This window comes from Dryobates pubescens, chromosome 6 (assembly GCF_014839835.1).
Source record: "Dryobates pubescens isolate bDryPub1 chromosome 6, bDryPub1.pri, whole genome shotgun sequence".
NCBI classification, from domain to species: Eukaryota; Metazoa; Chordata; class Aves; order Piciformes; family Picidae; genus Dryobates; species Dryobates pubescens.
In genome coordinates, this window is record NC_071617.1 from 24,830,340 (window position 1) to 24,852,697 (window position 22,358).

Genomic DNA, 22,358 nt, shown 5'->3' on the forward strand with positions numbered 1-22,358 from the left:
CTGATAAACATTCTATACACAGCTTTCCAACTCTTTACTATCCACCTAATGAAATTATCATCTAATCTTGCATTTCCTAGCTTCCTATGCGAATTTCATATGAAACAATGTGAGGAGCTTTACTGGATTTAATATAAATGATATCACCTCCTCTTTTACCCACAAATCCTGTTACTCTGGCAGTAGGCTGCTAGAGTAGACTGGTGTGATAAACTCTTGTTAAGCCTGTGCTTCTTGAGACATTTTTGTTCTCTAGCTAACTACCAAAAGCTGGATCTACTACAGTTTTCCCTCAGGAATTCAAATTAAATCTGCTGGTCTGCAAGTCTCAGGTTCCCTTTCCCCCCCTTTTTAGACAAAGACATTATGTTTTCACCTTTTTCAAAGCCTTCCCTGTACACATTCTTAGAAATGACCGTTAATGTTCTTCAGCCATTCCCACAGGAAAAACTTCACCAGGCAAAGCTGATTTCAAAACACATCTCTATACTTTCCTCCCTGTAGCTGGTAATTTAAAAATCTGTTTCATTGGTTTTAGTTCTGCTAACTATCAGAGTAGGTTTGACCTTTTAATGGAAACAAAATAACAACTATTTCCCTATTGGAGCTGTTCAATGGCATATTTTCTACTACCAGGAGAAGCCAATGAACAGCTTCCTTGATTTTTCATGTTGCTGCTTCTGTTACTTCTTCTGAATATTCTTTTGTAGACATTGCATTTAAAGTATTTCATTTCATGTGTTGCGCTTTCTGATTTTCTTCCTGTGTGTCTTCTGTTTTTATAGCTTTTCCTAGTGCTACAACCTGCTTAATTTCTTTAATTTTTTTTTTTTAATACACTTTTTCTTACTTTTCAGGTCATAAAAAGGTTATTGTTCAAGCAAGCTGGTCTTTCTTGCCCTTCCAAGTCCTTTTTAACATTGAGATAATTTACAATTGTGCCCTTAATATTATTTTCTTACTGAATTGTCATCTCCTTTAGTCTGCTTAGAATTAATAGCTTATTTCCACGTTCTAGTAGTCACTGTTTTCCTCTTGCTTCACTTGCAGAAATATGCTTTGTTTGATTGATATTTGTTTTGTTTTGTTTTGTTTTGTTTTGTCTAGGAGACTTACTCTAAAAAATTCCATCCCTAAGAGAATCAAATACTTCCTGACACAAGTGGGATCTCCCAGGCATCCATATTGGGCTGCACACTGTTTAATATCTTCATAAGTCATCTGGATAATGGGATCAAGTGTACCCTGATAAAATCTGATTATGATACCAAACTGAGCAGGAAAGAGGACACTTTGGAAGGGAGACCCACCCTGCAGGAAAACTGTATAGGCTGAAAGAGTGTGCTAACGAGAACCTTATGAAGTTCAGAAAGGACAAGCACAAAGTCTTCCACCTGGGAAAACATAACACAGGAATGCAGCACAGACTGAGAACTGCCTGGCTGGAGAGCAGCGCTGTGAAAGGGACCTGGGGCTTCTGGTGGAGTTCAATGAATGAAGCAGCAGCAAAGACAGAAAGCACGATGCTGCATTTCATCAACAAGGGCATCACCAGCCCAGTTATTATCCTACTCTATTCAGTATTACAGGCCACACTTGTAATATTACGTTCAGTTTTAGTCCCCACTGTACAAAAATGTTGTGGACAGGATTGAGAGAAGGTCAGAGAAGGGCCACAAAGGACTGGGAACCATACCATAGGAGTTTGTTCATCTTTGAGAAAAGAAGGTTTAGGAAGGACCTTATCACTGTGTTCCAGTATTAAAAGGGGGGGTACACAGAAGATAGATACTCCCTTTTACAAGGAGTCACAGGGAAAAGATGAGGAATACATAGATTCCAATTAGACACAAGAGGAAAATTTTTCACAACAAGGACAGTCATTCACTGGAATAATCTCTTGAGGGAAGTGGTGGAGTCCCCACGACTGGACATTTTTAAGATTCAGCTGGACAGGGTGCTGGGCCATTTAGACTGCTTTTCCCAGGAAAGATTAGACCAGAATCCTTGAGGTCCCTTCCAATCTGGTATTCTATGATTCAAATGTTGTTAGTTCAGATATTGACCACTGGCCATGAAATAATTTAATTTTTTTTTTTTTTAAATTTTTTTCTTCTGAAATAATAAAGGAGTTTATGTTTGAATTACACAGGAACATTTGCAAACGTTAGAGCCACTTATTTTGGCCATGTGTCGTCTCTTCAGCAGGAATACTCTGCATGGGTTAAATGGTTTTTAATGCAGTTTTGCAGTTCTATGTTGTGCTCTGAAAATAAAGATTGAAGCCTTCATTCTCTGTTGACTGAATTAATGTAAGAGATCTTTTGCTAATAATTAATGTCACATCCCAGTGGGACAAATACTATCTGCATGGCTTATAATAAAAGCAACACAAACCCACTAATGTGTTTCTCTGAACAGTGAATGCTTGTGATGTATAATACGAAAACACCCACTGGTGTGAACCACAGTTGCATATAAAAGCTATTATTGCATTGTACATTTATTGCCAAGTTTATTTCCTCTTTGATTTATTTAATTTACCATTTACCAGTTGTTTTCATTCTTCTGATAGGAGGATATGGTGAGTTACTAGCTTAGAGCAATGCTACTGTGTAGCAATCACATTTTTTTTCCATCTTCAAATCTGAAACACTCCCCTGAATAACTTTAGATAATTACTTAATGTCCAGAAAACAAATCTTTCTGTCGATGTAAATGCAAATAACTGTAAACATAATAACTGTGGATAGTTGAAAACACAAAATTTGGAAGGTTTTAATCAATATACATTAGCACAGAAATTCGCTAACTCAAAATCTCAGTCCTGTGGCTGGGCTGTTTGTACATCCAACACTTGTACATTAAGAAGGACATTGAGACACTTGAATGTGTCCAGAGAAGGGCAACAAGGCTGGTGAGAGGCCTTGAGCACAAGCCCTATGAGGAGAGGCTGAGGGAGCTGGGATTGTTTAGCCTGGGGAAGAGGAGGCTCAGGGGAGACCTTATTGCTCTCTACAACTACCTAAAGGGTGGTTGTAGCCAGGAGGGAGTTGGCCTCTTCCTCCAGGCAACCAGCACCAGAACAAGAGGACACAGTCTCAAGCTGCAACAGGGGAAGTTTAGGCTCAAGGTGAGGAGAAAGTTCTTCACTGAGAGAGTTGTTAACCATTGGAATGTGCTGCCCAGGGAGGTGGTGGAGTCACCATCCCTGCAGGTGTTCAAGAGGGGACTGGACGTGGCACTTGGTGCCATGGTCTAGTCGTGAGGTCTGTGGTGACAGGTTGGACTTGATGATCTTTGAGGTCTCTTCCAACCTTGGTGATTCTGCGATTTAAAGTTTGCATCCACTTAATAGCCTACTGCTCTTTTCAGACTCAAACACTGCAATTTCTGTCCACAGTTCATGATATAAGCGTCCCAAGTCTGTCTTCATTTATACAAATATTTGGCAGCTCATTTCCCATGATTCTGGATACATTCATCCAAAGCAGATATATTCTAATCTACCTTTTATTCCTTTATGGCAGGCTTACCTGTCAAAGGATTTAATAAATTATAGGTTTTCCTACAGAATATGCATTTTCAGACTCTGTGAGGGATCTCTGGAGAAACCTGTACTTTACTAGCTGTTATTCTCAATCTCCATTGCTCATTAGGGACCAAGCAAGCAACCAGAGGTGCAGTGCTGCCTCACACAGTCACGTCTCTCACCAGGAGGAAACTTCATGTTCCTGTTGTCTCCTTCCAAACTGTTCCCACAAAATCTAGGAGCAGTTTTTCATTCTTCAAGTCAAGAGAACAAGTGAAGATACTGGTGCTCCTGTGAGGGTTTTGAATACTCAGTAATCTGAATTCTCAGTCCTCATATTAAGGCTGCCTCCCTGTTGCCCTCATTTTCCTATTTAATCCTCCTCCACCCAGTGGATTTGGCGTTTGTTTTTCTGGTGTTTTTGAAGATTTCAGCTTTCTAATTTAGATAGGATGTCACAAAACAATATGCCAACAACAGACATATCCAACTAATTATTTTTTTTAGTGTGACTCTGCTTGATAAGATTTTGACATAAGCATCCTAACCATAAAGATCAATACATTTCAAAAAGCACATTCAGGACACATACAAGAAGTTCCCTAAACAAAACAAGGAAATAAAAATTTACATTTTTTTTGAGTTTGAAGGGAAAAATTAAGTTAAAAATAGTCTTATCATAATGTTGTAGAACAGGCCCCATGCCTGCTATTTTTGTTTGCAGCTTCTATTTCATATTAAGCACTGGATTTAGATTGGTGGCCTAAAACTCAATCTTTCTAAATATAACCATTTCAGGCATGCATAAGAGACTTATCAATGTCATTACTTCCTATTACATATGTGAGCATTTTCACTGGCATAAAAGAAAATAACAGAGATAAGCACAAAACATACTGCTGCTCTTTGGTATTTCTTAATAGAAACAAAGCCCAGCTCCACCAGCCTATTTTACTGTTCACTTAATCTGAACAAGTGAGTCACCATTACCTTTAAACCTTACTCTTTATCTCTTCACTTATCTCTTTTAAGTGTCAGTGGAATAGTTTTTTTATCAAGGTAGTGATTGTCACCGAATTTAATGTGAGAGCTTCTGGAAAAAATATAATTGACTGGTATGAATGATTTAACTTCAGAGAAATGTAGGGATAAAATGGAGTTAACTGAGACTTGGTTATCTATCAGTAATTTTCTGCCCTTATTCAAGACTTCCATTCACAGATATATTATTCTTATCAGGATTTTCCCTTTCCTTCCTTATAATGATTTTATGAGCAAGTATTGCATTCTGATTTTCTATTATTTCCCACTGAATTACTGTTGGTCATTGTTCTCTAACTCTGTATCTTTTCTTTTTATTAATAATATTGTTAGCTTACTGTGTAAAGGATGTCTTTAATTTGGTCATTATATTTTTGTTTACTTTATTTTCACAGTTTGCCCTTTGCAAAATTTTCTTTACTCCCTCTATTACAGCTTGTGTCCTTAATATAATTATTCAAGTTGAGATGCAACTTCTATTCTAAATGAGAATAGAATAGAATAGAATAGAATAGAATAGAATAGAATAGAATAGAATAGAATAAACCAGGTTGGAAGAGACCCTCAAGATCGTGTCCAACCTATCATCCAACACCACCTAATCAACTAAACCAAGCAACCAAGCACCCTATCAAGTCTCCTCCTGAACACCTCCAGTGATGGCGACTCCACCACCTCTTCACTTTAACAAGCTTATATCTTTGCCCAGATATTCTCTTTCAGCCTATGAGGCTTTTGTGCTTATGCTTTGTTAGAAGTGGATTTTTGTTCAAAGCTTCATAAGCATCATCTATTTGTTTTGACTCATTCAACAAGAGATCAATTTTGCAGCAAAAAAGACAGTTTTCAGACGCTTTCAGACTTATAACTTAAAATCAGCTTTGTTTCAGCACTTCAAAATTAGCTTTGATTGTGAAATGCTGGCTTTGCTATCTGTTAGAATTGTTTTTGAAGTACTAATGTTCTGCGTGTGGCATCATTATTAAATAACTTACTGAAGTAGCAGTGATGAGGAATGTTGAACCCAGAATAATTCTGTCTTACTTAATAGTATATGTTAAAGCTGTTAATTTTCTATAGGAAAATTACCTAAAGTGATATTTAAGATCTTTTTTTATGCCATTTTCCTCCAACTCTTCAAGGAGCATAGCCCAAACAGATGCATTACAGAGTACACTGTGAATATGGGTTCTATACAGCATATGGAAACAATGCCACATGTGCAATGAAAAACAAACATTTCTCATATACTGGTGAAGAGATATTCAGTTGTGTTGATTTAGTCCACAGGCATGCTATTGTAATTACAAAGAGGTGTCTTAAAGAGCTTTTGCTTAAAGGTCCAGTAAGAAATTCTATACACCCGTAAAACCAACAGGACACTGGGAAGCTGTAGACAGCTTCTTCTTTATCTTCACAGAAAAGATGTTCTTCAGTGGAATGTTAATGCACACTGCCCTGAGCTTTTTCATGCTCCCTAACTATGGTATACTTGTATTCTGTATTTTATTTTTTTTCATCAAAATGAGCTTCACAGTTTCAGCAGATAATAATTTTTTGCCCTTCACATGGAGAACACTATTGTAGCCTTGGAAGAATGAATCAAGAGCCTGGCTGACCATCAGAGAGTCAAGGTAAACTCCCTGATCAGCTAATGAAAGAGATTAAAACATGCAAATATTTTAACTGGGCAACTCTTTACAGTCTCATTACTTGGATGCTCTAAAATGTCACAGACTGCTGCTTTCCATATTTGTACTTACACAGAATAGACATAAACCTCAAATCTCTGTGGCACATTTTCACTCTGGCATCCGGTGATGTGAAGACTACAAGTGACCCAAAAACCATAGAAAGCAATGCTTTTTAGGGGGATCTATGTCAGCCACTCACTTATGAGCTTTGTGATTTACTTTTGAATTGGGCTACTGGCCAGAATTATACCAGATACACAATGGGAACATTTTTTCTTTAGCATTCAGAACTTTGCCAGTTTTCCTTGGGTAAGCTACAAATGTCAGTCAATAGATTCATCCTAATCTAAGATCTTATTGTTCTGGTCCTCTCTTTTTCCGCCATCCTTTCTCATTGATTAAGCAGCTCTTGCATTCTACAGTAATACAATAATACAATCCAAAGTGCCTCAGGAGGCCTTCATATGAAACTTATAAAAGGCAATAAATAGGCTTACTTTGATTCATATTTATTTTCCTTTTCATTTATAAGTGATTTTCTGCATTCAGTCCATGTTTCTCTTTCCTGTTCAAATACAGAAAGATTTTAGAAGATTGCTCAAATAAGCCTCTTACACAATTAGAATCCTGCCCTTGATGGCTGCCTTTCTCAAGCAGCACATCCTCTGCTGATTGCATTATTGTTCCTTCTTCAGTGACTCAGTGATAGATCTGTTTATTCACATCAAACCTTTCATTAACCTCTAGTTCTGCTAATTTACAAATTCATTTGTATTTGTCTTATCAGTTATAAAAGTACAGTCAGTATATGAACTTTAGAAGTAGGGAACCTCAGGTACCTCTTGTGGTCTGGGACCTGCTATAACTAGTATTTTTTAATCTATTACCTGAAGGAAATAGATTGGTTTAAAATGGCTACACCTTTCCATCATGTGCAATGTTTCACTGTCACAAAAGTGAGAATAATCTTACCATGTATGTCAGTGTAATATGAAATCAGAAGATAGGGCTCAGTTTTCCATACATGCAGAATTAACTGGAGAATCCTATAAACAGTTTACTTCTCCTTCTCTCATATTTGGTACTCCACTCCTTTCCTGATGGGCCACAGGATAAAACATTGTTCCCTGACTGTCAAATGTGTTTCTAGGTACTTTGTTGAAGAGGAGAGAAGTAGTAAAAATATAGTTTTGAGTCCTCTCCAGTCATAAACTTCCTTTATATTTAAGGTGTGACAGAATTATGAGTTTGCTTAATATAATCTCCTGAGCATCATAAGCCATTAAATATTACCCAGATTCTGCTACATGGAGCCAAATTATTTTAATTAGGCAACAGTGCTTCAGTCATCAAGAGACTAAACTGTAGTGTGCCACAGGCACAGACCAAAATAGACAAAGATGTCATCAAAGCCTGAGGGTCTTGCAATAACAAGGAATTTCTAAATTTCTAGGTGAGAAATGCCTCCAAAATTCCTAGAGAAGATATGTAGCTCATCCATCAACATTGGAACAGAATGTCAAGCCTCTGTCAATGAGACCTTAGAGAAAATTTTGACTTCTTCTTCAAACTTGCTGATCAACTTAATTCTGGCCTGAGCATGAGAGTATGATATACTCAATGGGTACCTAAGAAAAGGAATCACAGTCAGCCAGAGAGGGTACTTCTTTTATTATTTATTTATATTTTTTTTAGCTGGGTTTTTTTCAAGTCTGTGGTGAAACCAATTTACAGTAAGCTATGGATATTTTAAATCTTACACATTTTTGCATTTCATCTACTGAAACATGTTTTTATTTTTCCACAGGTGATGAAATTGGAAGCCCAGTTAACTCAGCTCTGTAATCTGAATATTGAACAAGTCACAAAGTTGGGAGTTTAAGTATCTCTAACATGAAGATCCCTATGAATTCCAGACCCTGGATGAAGGAGAAGACAACTGGAGGAGGGAAGACTCTCCACTAGTCAATGAACACTGGGTTAAGGATCAGTTACGTAAATTTAATATTCACAAGTCCATAGGCCCTGATGAGATGCACCCAAAAGTGTTGAGAAAACTGGCTAATGTTGTCATTATGCCACTCTCCAGCATTTTTGCACAATCCTGGCAGACAGGAGAGGTGCCTGAGGACTGGAGGAAAGCCAATGTCACTCCAGCCTTCAAAAAGGGCAAGAAAGAGGTTCCAGGAAACTACAGACCAGTGAACGTCACCTCCATCCCTGGAAAAATGATGGAGCAGCTCATTCTGGAAGCCATCTCTAGATACTTGGAAGAGAAGGTGATGAGCAGGAGTAGTCAGCATGGCTTTACCAAGAGGACATATGACAGATTTTAAATGGTGAACTACTATGTAAGCTGAAGGAATAATACATCAACCCAGACCACTGAAGACATGGCACATTCAGTATAAAATTTGCAGTGTGCATGTGTAACAGCCATTTTCCAGATGCCTGCATGACGCTGAAAACAGGGAAAAGCTATACCCTATATAAATTGAGGGATACAGAATTTGATCACATAATGTGGGATATCCCATAATATTCTGGACATCTAGCAGACAAAGGGCAGTTAGAGCTGAAGAGAGTCATGTGATGTTTTCTAACATTATTGTACTCCATGATTTGGAATGTAAAGCTAAAAGCAGTTATTCTTCTACCCATTGCACCAAGCACAGGTAATTGATTTGTTCTCAGTATAAAATGTATTTGTTTTGGTTTTGCTATTCCTATGAACTAATGTGAACCCTGTTATTAATATTGGAAACATTCTCTAGATTGCTTTAGCCAATCACTTTGAGAGTTGAGTTTTATATCTGTTACCAGATCAATGAAACGCAGCACTGCAAGATACAGACAGTGGAAATAATACATCCTGACAGCAATACAGAGCTTGTTAATTGCACAGTGATATTCTGGGGAAAAAAAAAATTAATAAAACTTCAGCACTCTACCAGACCTTAAAAATCCCCATGTTTTTATATTTCATTTTAAGCCACATCAAACATTGCCAGAAAACAAACCAAAAACAAACAACCCAACAAAACAAAACAAAAGAAAAAATGAACTACAAAAGCAAAAAGAATTTTGGTTGGCCTGAGAAAGCCTGTCATATTTTAGCAATGAAACAACTTGCCTAGCTACTGAAGCATAATGTGTCAACACGATAGAATTCCACTTTCCACAGGCTACAGTGCCCACTCGATAGAAAAAAGCAGCAAATGATTACTGCTTAGAGCTTGTGGTGCAATGCTGGCAACTCAGAATTTAGCAATAATAGAAATTGCCAGTCTCATTTTTATTCCTCTTGAAAAAAACCTCCTTATATAATATTTCAAAACACTCCTGCTGTGAGATGGTTTCTTAATCTCAGCAATATCTGCAGCTATTACCTTATCTATGGTAATACTTTTCTGGTGAATTTTCTTAAAAGCAAAAATTTAATGACATATGGAACAGGGACAGATACCTGAAATGTAATAACAAAGAGTAACCCTTCATTTTTGCTAGATTGTGGCTCTCTCCTATTTCCACTTTAGTGTTTTGCAAATGACAGAAAGGTCTCAAGGTCTTTTATTTTCTGATTTATTCCTCTGTTTTTCAAAACCTTGGAGCCTCTTATTTCTGCTGCTGCTTCAACTTTCATTCCCATCTTAAAAATGAAACAAAAATACAGATTGTTGTGAGCACAGTCCTTCTTCACTCACAACCTTCTAGTCAACTGATTATAAAATAAGGGAGGTTTTTTCAGTGCAAATATCTTCAAAGGTTGTCTTGAATTACCACTACTCATCTTAACTGTCTCTATATCCTGACGTATTTTAAACAGCACCCATTTTCTTTTAATGTCCTCTGAAGGTGCAAAAGGATGTGTCCTGAAACCAACATTGCTAACTACACCACTGTTTGAAAAGCAAGCGTGTCAGGTTAGTCAGTGCTTCAAACATTTTGATCAGGCAATATATATGGAAGAATATGCCAAAATAATACAGAAACATGATAGAAATTTCACAAAGTGCATGCTGATCGTGACAATACACTGCATTAGAACTTTACAACATAAGGCTTACAACTGCCAGATGTGGAAACTGCATTTCATTTTTAGATTGGCCTGCTCTTGCAAACTATTATGCACTTTCATGTACATGACACAGTTCTGAAACAGTATTTCCAAGCTACTTCAGGTTCCAGGAGCAGTATAGGTGAACTCAAGCAGCAATCGAATCAAGATATAAAATCATAAAATAAACAACCCCTCTCCTGAAGTTTAGAAGGATGCACACAACTAACAAAATCATCATTGGAATTACCAAAATTAAGTGAATAGGAAGTTACTAGTTGGACTTCTCAAGACGTAATACTTTTCCAGTTATTCAGAGTTTGCCTGCATATAGAATCATAGAATTGTTAGGGTTGGAAGGGACCTCAAGGATCATTCAGTTCCAACCCCCCTGCCATTGTCAGGGACATCTCACACTAGATCAGGTTGCCCAGAGGCACATCCAGCCTGGCTTTAAACACATCCAGGCATGGGGCTTCTACCAGCTCCCTGGGCAGCGTCTCACCACCCTCATGGTGAAGAACTTCTTCCTAACGTCCAATCTGAATCTACCCATTTCTATTTTTGTTCCAATCCCCCTAGTCCTATCATTACTCTAAAAAGTCCCTCACCAGCTTTGTTGTAGACCCCCTTCAGATACTGGAACAAAGACATCGCTGAAAATCACAGACTGTTAGGGGTTGGAAGGGACCTTTGGAGATCATGTAGCTCAGTCCCACTGACAAAGCAGGACCAACTAGGGCAGTCTGCACAGGAATACATCCAGATGGATTTTGAAAGTATGCTGAGAAGGAGACTCCACAACCTATCTGGGTAGTCTGTTCCAGTGCTCCATCACCCTCACAGCAAAGAATTTTCTCCTCATATTGAGGTAGAACCTCCTGTGTTCCAGTTTGTACCCATTGTTCATTGTCCTACCACTGGGCACCACCAAAAAGGGAACATAACCTTCATCCTGACACCCACCCCTCAGATATTTATAGACATTAATAAGATCCCCTATTAGCCTTCTCTTCTCAAGACTAAACAGCCCCAGTTCGCTCAGTCTCTCTTCATAGGAGAGATGTCCAAGTTCCCCGTCATCCTTGTAGATCTCTGTTGGGCTGTCTCTGGTAGATCTCTGCCTCTCTTGAACTAAGCCCAAACCAAAATGCAACATACATGCATGCTAGGAAATGCATGAACAGGAGACAATGAACCACAAGAAAAGAGCTTTGCAAAAGGAATGTGTATTGCATTTCTCATGCAATTATTTTAGTGTCCTCCATTCTATTAAGCTTTCTAAAAAAAGGCAGACAATTATTAATTCTACAGATAGGCTGCAATTGCTTTTGACATGTGCTTCCTTAGCTATGGAAGAAGAATGCAAGAAGAAATCAATGTGAAAAGATTGCTGGGAAGAGTGAAATTGCCTTAGGGATTTTTTCTATGTAATGCAATGGTCTAGGAATTCTATTTATAAGGAAGATATGATATTTATATCTATTGATTTTTCACAGACCTCTTGCAGTCTGTAGCCTTAAAATTGCACCTATCCTAGAAGGGACTACATCTTTAGTAAAATCTTGACATTCTTCAATGGCACTATGCTTACAGAACAATAAATATAGTGTAATAGAGGTGACACAATCCCAAATTTTGTGCTCCCTTTGAAAGGCTATAAAACTTCCTTTATCATTGAATATACTCACTTATGGACTGGAATTTCACATTAGGGGGTCTGTGAAAGGCCACAAAATTATCAATTATGACAGCTTGGTCCTAAGACCGTTTAAATTGTCACACAGACCTGAAGGTAGTTTAGAGTGGTCTCAAGATGTCCATGAACCTTCAAGAGTCAGGTCTCCTAGAAAGAGATTATCAAACAGAGGATCTCTGGAAACACATCTTTCTTCTGGCACATATGGTCTATGCTAGGAATGAGTAAACTCAATGGAAAAAGATCAACAGGGAATCTATCTCCTCTATCCCTGATCTCCTCTCTCACTTTATTCCAAGGGATAAGACAACTGACACTGCATGGTGCAAAACTCTGGCACAAGGGCTGTGAAGCAATCACTCATCATCTCACTGAAAGATATTGACAGGGGATGTTTTGAAAGACAGATGAGCTGTATCTGTAGAAACCGAGGAACACTTTTCAATAAACAAGTAGTACAGTCTCTCTTGAAGCTCCAGTCTAATTTGCTTTTAACTCCAAACTTTCCTTTAATATATGGGCAATAATATGCCATTGTAATATAAAACAAGACAAAAATGTTTTATTCATAGAGCTTTCATATGCCTTGATTACCACAGCTTTTCCTGTACCCAGGCCAGCTGGTACAATATGTACGGTCTTCTATGCTTTGTTGCTGTTTTCTTATATTAAATACATCAAAATTTTATATCTGAGCAATAAAAGTTAGTAACAAAGGTCTAATGCATAGTAATGAAGGTAGAACAACAGTGTATAATGGTAATGTCTTGGTAAATCAATGAGTAAGTATATGGCTAATGATAAAAATTATGAAAGATTAGGCAAGAGTGAGGTCAGTCAGTGGTACCACAACGTGGCTTTGGGTGATGACTACTCATAATCATTAAAAAGATCTCCATGTACTACTTTTCAAATTAAAATAAATCTCTCTTCTTCTTCTGTTTGTTTGCCTGAAAGCCTGAACAGATAGCAGTGCCTGGCTGCAGACGGTACATATGGGAATGCTTAAATGTAAACCTGTCGCTTCGTCTTTTTGGTACGGTTCTGCCTAAATGTTTATCAGGCTGCTGTTCCCAAATGTCATAAGACAAAGCAGAATCCCCCATCTTTAACTTTCCCAAAGGCCCTTTTAGCAAATTAAGAGAACTCTCTTGCAGACTCACATTTAGCTTTGACACCAATAGCAATGACTTTGCAAAAAGGTATTCTAGTTCCTCATTTCACAAACCAGAGAAAGAAACTGGGAAAGGCAAAACGTCTGTATCCTAGCCAGGCTCAGTTACCTGTTAATTTTTCAATGCTCTTACAGACTGGAGTCCTTACATATTTGGGACTGTCTCACACAGTTCCTCTCTGAATAACTAAGTGTTTTTTTTGCTTTAGTTCCTGGTGGTCAGCTTAGTCTCTATTTGGCTTCTTGTGTCTCCGCTTTTCTAAAATGGCTGCCGAAAATCCATTTAATTTACTGTCTCGACTTTCTCTTGAAAAAATCTATCCCTCTTCGCTCCTTTAATCCATCTTATCCATTAATCAAAATCCTCTTCTACTTGACACTTTTTAGCTATCCTTATGTTGCAGTTCAGACCTGAACATTTGGTTTGTTCTGTGCAGTAGACAATTACTCCTCTAAAAGGGCTTTTGGTTGAATAACAGACCATTGATGTGAGCTCTTAGCAATATGTTACCAGCTCTGAACTTTACCCAAAGACAGAGGTTCCAATATCCCAAAAGAAACTCTACATATCTAAAGCACAGCTTAAAGGATGACACAGATACCCATGGAGGGTCTCCAGATTCATGCTGCCTTCATTATTTCTTTACTTTCCAGTTTCAACAAGGAATGTGCCGCTAAAACAACCTTTACAAGCAAGTATTGAAAGGCATCTTCTGCAATCATTATTTGGATAGACAAAGTGGACCTCCTTAATTTTGGACCTTTCTCTGAGATTGTAAATCACTGTATACACTCATGAGGGAACCCAGAGCTCTGAAGGTTTGCCTGGGAAAAAAAACCCCAACATAACCACACCATAGTTTAGCATTCCGAATAGAATGTTACCCTTAATATTACCAAAATATAGTTTACAGAGCAACTTCTTGCTTCTCATTTCAGTCTCAATGAATTGTACCCCTTAATGTTCCAGACATCACATAATTCAAAACAAAGGGTGAGGTTAAACTCAAGGCTGCAGATCTGGCCATTAGCAAGCACAGCACAGAGTCCATAAAAGGAAACAGAGCATTTTGCTAAACCAGGCAATACATCAACTCTGTATGCTCTGTACACTTTATTTACAGGGCATTTGCAGATGCAGAATGATGACGAATGAAGCTGCAAAGTACAGTTTGATTTTCAGCACTTCAAGGCAGAACAAAGTAAAAATTATTTGTCTTTTAAGAAATGCCTAATAGTTAATCCAGAGACTATTTGTTTTGTTTACTCAGTCTTGCTTCTTTTTACTTTCCTTCTTTCTGCTTTATTTTATAGCCCTAGGTCTGCTCAGTGAGTCTGGGGAGTATTCTGTTTTACATGCACCACTGCATGGACAGATAGGAAGTTTTACCAAGGTTGACAGATGCTAACCTACTCATAGGAGACAAGTTACTGCCACTTCCTAGTTCAGCAAACTATTATTCTTCCACTGTATCAGTTTGGGCAACATCTAAAACACAATAAAAAGTGTGTCTCTCACAAGAGAGGCAACAGCAAGAACATGATAATATTTTATTTAGATAGATTTAAATACAGATATTTTTCTGTTCTTGGACAGCCTGCATAGAATTAAACAATATTACCAACCATGGAAAGGGTCACTTAGCAGGACCATCAGCTAGTCACTCTTACCTAACATTTAATAGTTTTTAAAAATGTATATAAAGATTTCTTGCTACATTTTTCTACTTCCCCAAAGCTTGATTCTTGTAAAGTACCTGCTTCTTCTACTGCAAAAAAAATAATCATCACTGATCCATATGATCTGACCTCTTAGCAAAATCATTCCATCATCTGTTTTTCTTTTACAGAAATCCACCATTAATTGTGCATTCCTCCTGCCTAAAAGCAATTTTTAATGAGAATACAAATATATTTCTGTATTTCAATTCATCGTGCATCTTAAGCAATGTCACTACAGTATCACAGACTTTTTCTATAACCTATAAAGAAAGTTGGTGTTAATGTAATAATGAGTGGTTTGCTCAAGATCTTGTTCATTTTTGCTGATTGCAAGGAGAAGAAAGTCTAAACACATTTGGATTGCCATTAGTACATTTCAGTTTCTTACTGTAACTATTCAGGAACTTAACCCAAATAAAGCAAAGAATCCTGGAATGGACACAGTCTACATTATGGCTGTCATTCTTAAGCTATGGTGCTTGGATATGAAGAGTAATTCAGAACCACTAATGAAAAAGGGAAAAATACCCCAACATTTCCCCCCCCACTATTCTATCATGCAATATCAATTGTTTACCACACCACTACCAGGAAAATATATGTTCTTACCCCACAGCCTATTCCATTGCCTGGTTCACACACAATTTTCCTCACTCCTGGTTCAGGAAGCAAACCCGCTCCACAGCCAGGAGTTGGACACAGCACTCCTCCCATCTGCAGCACGCATTCTTCAGCCCCATAGCGCTGGTAGCGGTCATACTGCAAAACAAGAGAGTGGTATTAAACTAACAGCACACAAACCATGTCCCAAAACTTTGGCATGAAACTAACCCCACATAATCAAGTAACTGCCCTAATGCACCACATGTTAAGTTAGAGTTCTTTGTCAAAAGTCTAGAACTTTGCAGTGACATTAAATGGAGCACCACTACACTCCAACTCACATCACAGAATCACAGAATCACCATGGTTGGAAGAGACCTCAAAGATCATCAAGTCCAACCTGTTCACCCAAGACCTCATGACTAAAACATGGCACCAAGTGCCACGTCCAATCCCCTCTTGAACACCTGCAGGGATGGTGACTCCACCACCTCTCTGGGCAGCACATTCCAATGGCTAATGACCCTCTCAGTGAAGAACTTTCTCCTCACCTTGAGCCTAAACTTCCCCTGGCACAGCTTGAGACTGTGTCCTCATATACATCACTTTCTCAATTGCAACTACGATTTTCACCACCAGAATATTGCAGAGAATGTTAAAATCGAGGAAACAGCAGACTGCTTCCACAAGTAACCTTAAGAAATATTTTGCTATAAATTATTGTAAACATCATAAATACAATCCAACATCAGATAATGATAAATGCTATATACAAACTGAAAAGAAACCCACAAAAAGCAATCTGTTTTAAGGCAAAAGGGTTGTAAAAATTTCCTCACCAACTTCATTTTCAAAATAAATTTAATGACACTGACTGGCAAAATAATTTTCTAACATACATCTATGTTTCTGCTAGATGTCTCACAGGAAATTTCCTAGTTCTTGTGGTTTTCATCTAGTTCCATCCTGACAGCCTAAAAGGCTATAGAAATGCCTCCCTATTTAATGATGCAGATACTGTCACACAGCAATATTAAATAACATGCTCAGTGTATCCTAAGTGACAAAACCACCCACTCTAAAATGACTGATGCCATTGTAATAACTTCTCTTAGTCTAACTTGCCCTCCTTTCAGCTGGAGATACAAATCACGCTGTGCAGATGTAAATCACATCCGCTCTAGGGTTCCGCGCTGGTGCGGTTCCACGCTAGTGGCTGTATTACCATTGTAATCCAGACTTCAGGTTCCCCTATCAATCTGGTCTACTGTAGAGGGAAATAAATGAAAGCATTTGGTCCTAACAGCCCCAAAGAAAATAGGAAAATCCAAAGGACTAAAGAGGAAGGGAGCTGTATGAATTTTCTCTGTGAGTAGAATGACTTTTTGGTGTGCTAAAGGAACAAAATACAGCTTTATGTTTATTCACAACAGTATTTTTACCCTGTAGCTGCTTATGAAAATCTTGTTCCCCCTTTTTTTTTTTGGGGGGGTGGTGGTGGTGGTGGTGGTGGTTTGGTGGCTGGGGGGTGAGTGGTGTGTGGTGGAGAAATAACAAAACATCCTTTCTTCAATTTGCACTCTCTTCCAAAGAAATCCCACAAAGAAAACCAAAGCATTAGGACCAAAACCTCATGCACAAAGAATACAAAGAAGAGTTTTAAATTACAAAGACAGGGGCTCCAATCCATTTTTTTCTGGGTACATTTAAGAAGACACTTCTGCAAATGTTGCCATACCAATGTCTTGTTACACTATTTCCTTTAAAAATAGTATGTGACTTCTTAAAACACTGCAATATATAGACACAAGAGTGTTGTATCACAGAAGAAAACAAACAAAACCCAACCAAACAAAAGCCTGAACGTATCCAGCTTTTTCAATTAACATAAAATCCAAGCAAGCTTCCTCTCAAAAGGAAAGCAAAATCTAAAAGGAAATAAAGTGTTCAAAATATTATCCAATGTACAAACATCAGCCAGAAATCCTGAGTTAAGGATCTTGGATAGCGAAAATAACAAAAATTTCAGAACTGTACAAGATGTGCCTGCAAAGCCTCTTTGAATGCAGGGACTCAACAAGTCAACTGGTGTTATTATTGTGCTTGAATCTAGAGTAATGGCATACATATTTAATGTTGGACTCATCAATTTTCAGCAAAGTTTGTCATCCTTGCACTAAATACATGCTGAGTGCTCTGACTTGTTCTGCTGGCCTTGAATAGAAATATGGATATCCACAGTGGCAAGACTCTCTGCTGACCTTATTTTTCTTCAGGGCAAAGACTGGACCTGAAGGTGAGGCTGGCAATTGTCTTACCCCATTAAGAGGGAACACTGTGCTGGATGTGCGATTGTTAGCAGCTTCTCATTATGAAGGCAAAACACCAGTGACACCGTTGTTGAGATTTCATCAGCATTTCAATTATAAATTCTCAGCTGAAAAAACAGGATATGCTTTCCAGTCATTAACTTAGCATAAAAGGGCAGGGAGGGATCCTCCTCATCTTCTCTCCTTTCTTTTTTTTTTTTGAAAGACACAAAAATGGAAGATAGGTATCAATCTGTCTTGTTAGAGAAAATTACAGAAAGGCAATGTCCTGTCTACTTACTGGCAAAGTGGACAAAGTCATTTGTTCTGTCCAACAAATTTGACATTTTATACAGGTTCAGCACAGGACTTCAAATCAGTACAGCACTCCTATCAGTGATTTTCACACTATAAATGCCCCCAAAATGACCAATTTGCGTATGGGAAAGGTCCTACTAAATGCATTTGCACATCTTGACATCTAGTTGCCCAGTTTGTCTCTGCCTCCAAAATCCAGAAACATTTATGTCACTTTCCAATTTCTTTTCCCTTGTGCCTGTACACTAACTCACTTAAAATCCAGCAATCAATTAAAACATGTAGTAGGAGAACATCTACATGCTTGCCATAACACAGTCATACATAATAGACACCGGTTCATATTTATTCAGTGGCTTCATATACAATTACTCACTTTGCATTATAGGTGCATTCATAAAAGGCTTGTAAAGAATTAAAAATCTTATTAATTAATTATTATTTAGCTATCTGCACATAGCAACAGATTATATGTATGAGACATTTTCTTTTATATACCAAAGCCCTACATATCACACAGAACTGATGCAATCAACATGCTTAAAGCTAGTCAATTTTCAAAAATCCTCAAATGTCTTTGGAGCCTGTGATGTATTTTTGATTGCATGTCTGGATGAGATCTTTAAGGATATTTCAGTAGACAACCACCACTGGTTTACTTTGCCTCTTATGCTTAACTGAAGATATTAAGTAGGATTCATGTCATTTAGTTTGGATTTCTGCAGTGATGATGCCTATATCCTCTTAGACTCCTCTTATAATTAGCAGGGCAGATAGGATGCAATTCATCTTTTTAAGGTTTGTGTATCAGCATGAGAAGAACAGAGCCTTGGAGTGCCCCATTCTGTCAACAATAAAGAGAGTTCAGACAATTTGCCCAGATACTGACATCTGAAATTAGGCAACTCCCATAACAACTGCTTCTGTTCTAATAATTATGATCCTAAGTCACCTGGTATTTTTGAAATCAAGATTTAGGTACCTAAATAGCTTAGACTGTGAACCACCTCATGCAACTTTAGATCTTTAAAAATCAAACATCTAACAAAAAAAAAAAATTCATATAGGCTCCAAATATATTGAAGGAGAAGAAATGAAACCCAAAGAAGGGAATTTATCCTGACTTACTTGTGATGTCTACGACAGGTAGGATGAATCACCCTGTGGAAGAGCTGTAGCTGAAGAGGAGAAAACTACCAGACTAGATATATAACACATAAAGACCTTCCATTAAAAGATTAATCTAATTTTTCTGTACATTAAAAATATTTCACAGCATCTCTTCCTCAATTATTATCAATGTCCCTCCTATTTAGAGGTGCACTCACCATGTGCAAAATGGTTCTGTATGCTAAAAGGAGGAAAAATATCTCCGATTATTTTTAGGAAAAACCTTTTATAATGTTTAACATATGGGGAACTTGACTGACCTGGCATTCATGGCACCTCATTTCATTCCTGGCAGTAACACAGCCTTCCTGTGGTTTTCATGTAAGGTCTTAATCTATGCTTCTCATCAGTTTCCCATTTGTAAAGAGGGAGAACGATACTTGCTCATTTCACTGTAGTGTTAAGAGGCAAAATCCATTAATAGTCATGAAGACATCAAATACTATGGAAATGAGGGGCATGAAATTAGGCAGAATTGCCAGCTATCTACTGCTGCTAAAATTCAGCTTTTTAAGCAAAGCATGTAAGACTTTTGCATGCTACCGTAATAATGTCCTCAGAAATACAGGTAGGTAAACAGTTGCCACGTTCACCACAGAACCATGTATTTAAATCCTTTTTGGGGAAAAAAAAAAAAAAAAGACTTAAAAATTATTATTTACACCAAATTGCTGGTGTTAAGAGAGCTAATGGAATATGAACATATATGGAGACTGCATCCTCTTGTGAACTTCCAGTTTAGTAATTGCCTCAATCAATGCATTTGTTCTCTGCTCCACTCTTTCCAGATTGGGATAGTTTCCCTTGAGCCATAGAATGGTACCAAGTTTTTAACCAGTGAAAATTCAAACATTTGATGTTGCAAATCAAAAGTAATATGAATTAAATAATTGGGCTGACACAGGAATAAAACAGGTGTAATTATGTGTGGTGATGGGGCCAAACAGGCCTAGCACAAACCCAGAACAAGTCCTGGGATGTCCAGGCATGATCCCACTCTCCCCCTTCCTCCTGCACGGGTCCTGGAAAATGCAGGAAAGATAAAAGAACCCAGGCACCAGAAAGTCTGGTAAACAGAGGGCCATGTTTTCCCTTTACGCTAAAAGAGCATGTGCAATGGCCATGCTTCTGCTAGATCAGGCCTATGTCTTTGCCTTTTATGATCACAGCCCGGCAGAATCCCATTTTATTGGTTAACTGTTTGCTGGCTTCAGTTGCCCTACTGGCCAAATTGTATTTGCCTTGCCTTACGCTGAATTGCCTTGTCTAAGATCTGGGAGAGAAGTCATGAGCCCTACCCTGCAAGCCTGAGAAGCCAAGATTTGCCCTGTAACTCAGAGAAGCCAAGCCTTGCTTTGCTTTGCTTCCAACTTAGAATCTGTGCCATGCCTCTGTTTACCCAGAAAGATGCAAGTGCCTTTTGCAGTAATGCAGAGTGAGAGCCCTGGAGCAGAGAGAAATGTCTTGCCAGGCAGAAGGGACAAAGCCAGGGTGAGCCAAGACCCTGAGCATTGTGCCCTGCAGTGATAAGTCGCTTCCAGCCCAAACTCCCCCTTTTCAAAACCAGGGCTTGTCGTGAAGACGTCGAAATTGGCTACTTTCTAAGCCCCAGGACAGCCTGTGAAGTCCTGGAAGAAGCTTCAAAAGCCTTACTGGCTAACATACAGCAGCAGTAGCCCTCTACTTGGGTGGAATTCCTGTTGCTCTGTGTAATCTGGATTATATTGCAGCCCGGGACAGAATTCCAGAGAAATTATATTGTGAGCAATTAGTTTATCTTTCCTCTTTGTTAACGATTCTACCTGCCCGATTCACCGTTTTGGCAAGGCTCTTGTCGAGTCTCCCCTAGTGGTCAAGCGCCATATTGCACAGGAGATTATCTTTTCCAGGTATTTTGCCAGTTTGCTTAAAATTGTTTAAATTGTTAAATATTGCCTAAATATTGTACTTTCCCATTGTAGATACATATTCCAGCTGTACATCGTATCTATTAGTACGTTTGGGGCAATTGTCATATTAATAAATAATTATCAATATTTGTCGTATTAATTTTTCATATATCATAATAATAACACTATGGATTGAAGTCTTTCCTTTTACATGGAGATTTAGATACTAGGACAAAACTGAAATACACCTGGATGCACAAATCTCTTTCAAAATACACTTTGTCACCACAGTGATTCCTTGATCTGTTTATTTTGCAAGTTATGCTTTAATATAAACCATAGAAGAGTTTACATTGGAAGGGACCTTAAAAGATCACCCATTCCAACCATCCTGCCACATATTCTTTGTCCTATTTTAAATTTGCTTTTACACTTTGTGAACACTTTTTTTTTTTTTTCCATTTTCCTTTTTTTTTTTTTCTTCAAACCTAAAAGCATCTGCTCATGGGGAACTTCAGACAAAAGTTTACCAGTAGATGTAAAGCCAAAATGTTGAAACTCTGAAAGGTAATTAAATTAGTTGTTTCTTTTAACTGCATGTAACAGTCTCAAAGGAAGGAAAATCCACTTTCTGGAGTGAGATTGTTTTTACTGCTCCTATAAATCAAATAAGCATCTGTGTGTTTCAAAATTAGATTGTGGGAGCTATTTGTCCATAATGTAGACTAGGCACTTTATTTATAGATATTGTACACATACAAAAGCCCCAAGAATTAGATCCATAATGTAATTAAACAAATTAAAGTACAACCCCCTTAGTACTCATTGTACTAGGAAAAATAGTTACAAAAGTGTCATCGAAAATATAGATTAAAAAGAAAAGGGCTGACATAGCTCTTTGTGGAGCACCCTTAATTTATGTTTCCTAGTTACTGGACTCCTCTGATGGCCAGTGGTAGGATACGAAGAGCAAATTCAGAAACTTCTTATTTCCACAGGAAATCCACAAAAGACACCAGAAAAATAATAGCTTTGTAGAAGGCTGGAATTTGCCTGACTTTGGAGATCCATGGAAAATTGAGTAAGGCAGTCTGAAGAAAATATTTAGATATGAAAGTCCAACTAGATCAATGCAACACAATTCATGGAT

General features: G+C 37.9%; 1 protein-coding gene across 1 annotated transcript in view; it reads right to left on the minus strand.

The window, feature by feature from the left end:
- PRKN (parkin RBR E3 ubiquitin protein ligase) overlaps window positions 1–22,358 on the minus strand; it is a 739,568-nt gene that overhangs the window by 106,934 nt on the left and 610,276 nt on the right. The window contains exon 9 of the mRNA XM_054162766.1: window positions 15,529–15,678. Coding sequence (XP_054018741.1) covers window positions 15,529–15,678 — 150 coding nt within the window. The remainder of the gene's footprint in view (window positions 1–15,528; window positions 15,679–22,358) is intronic.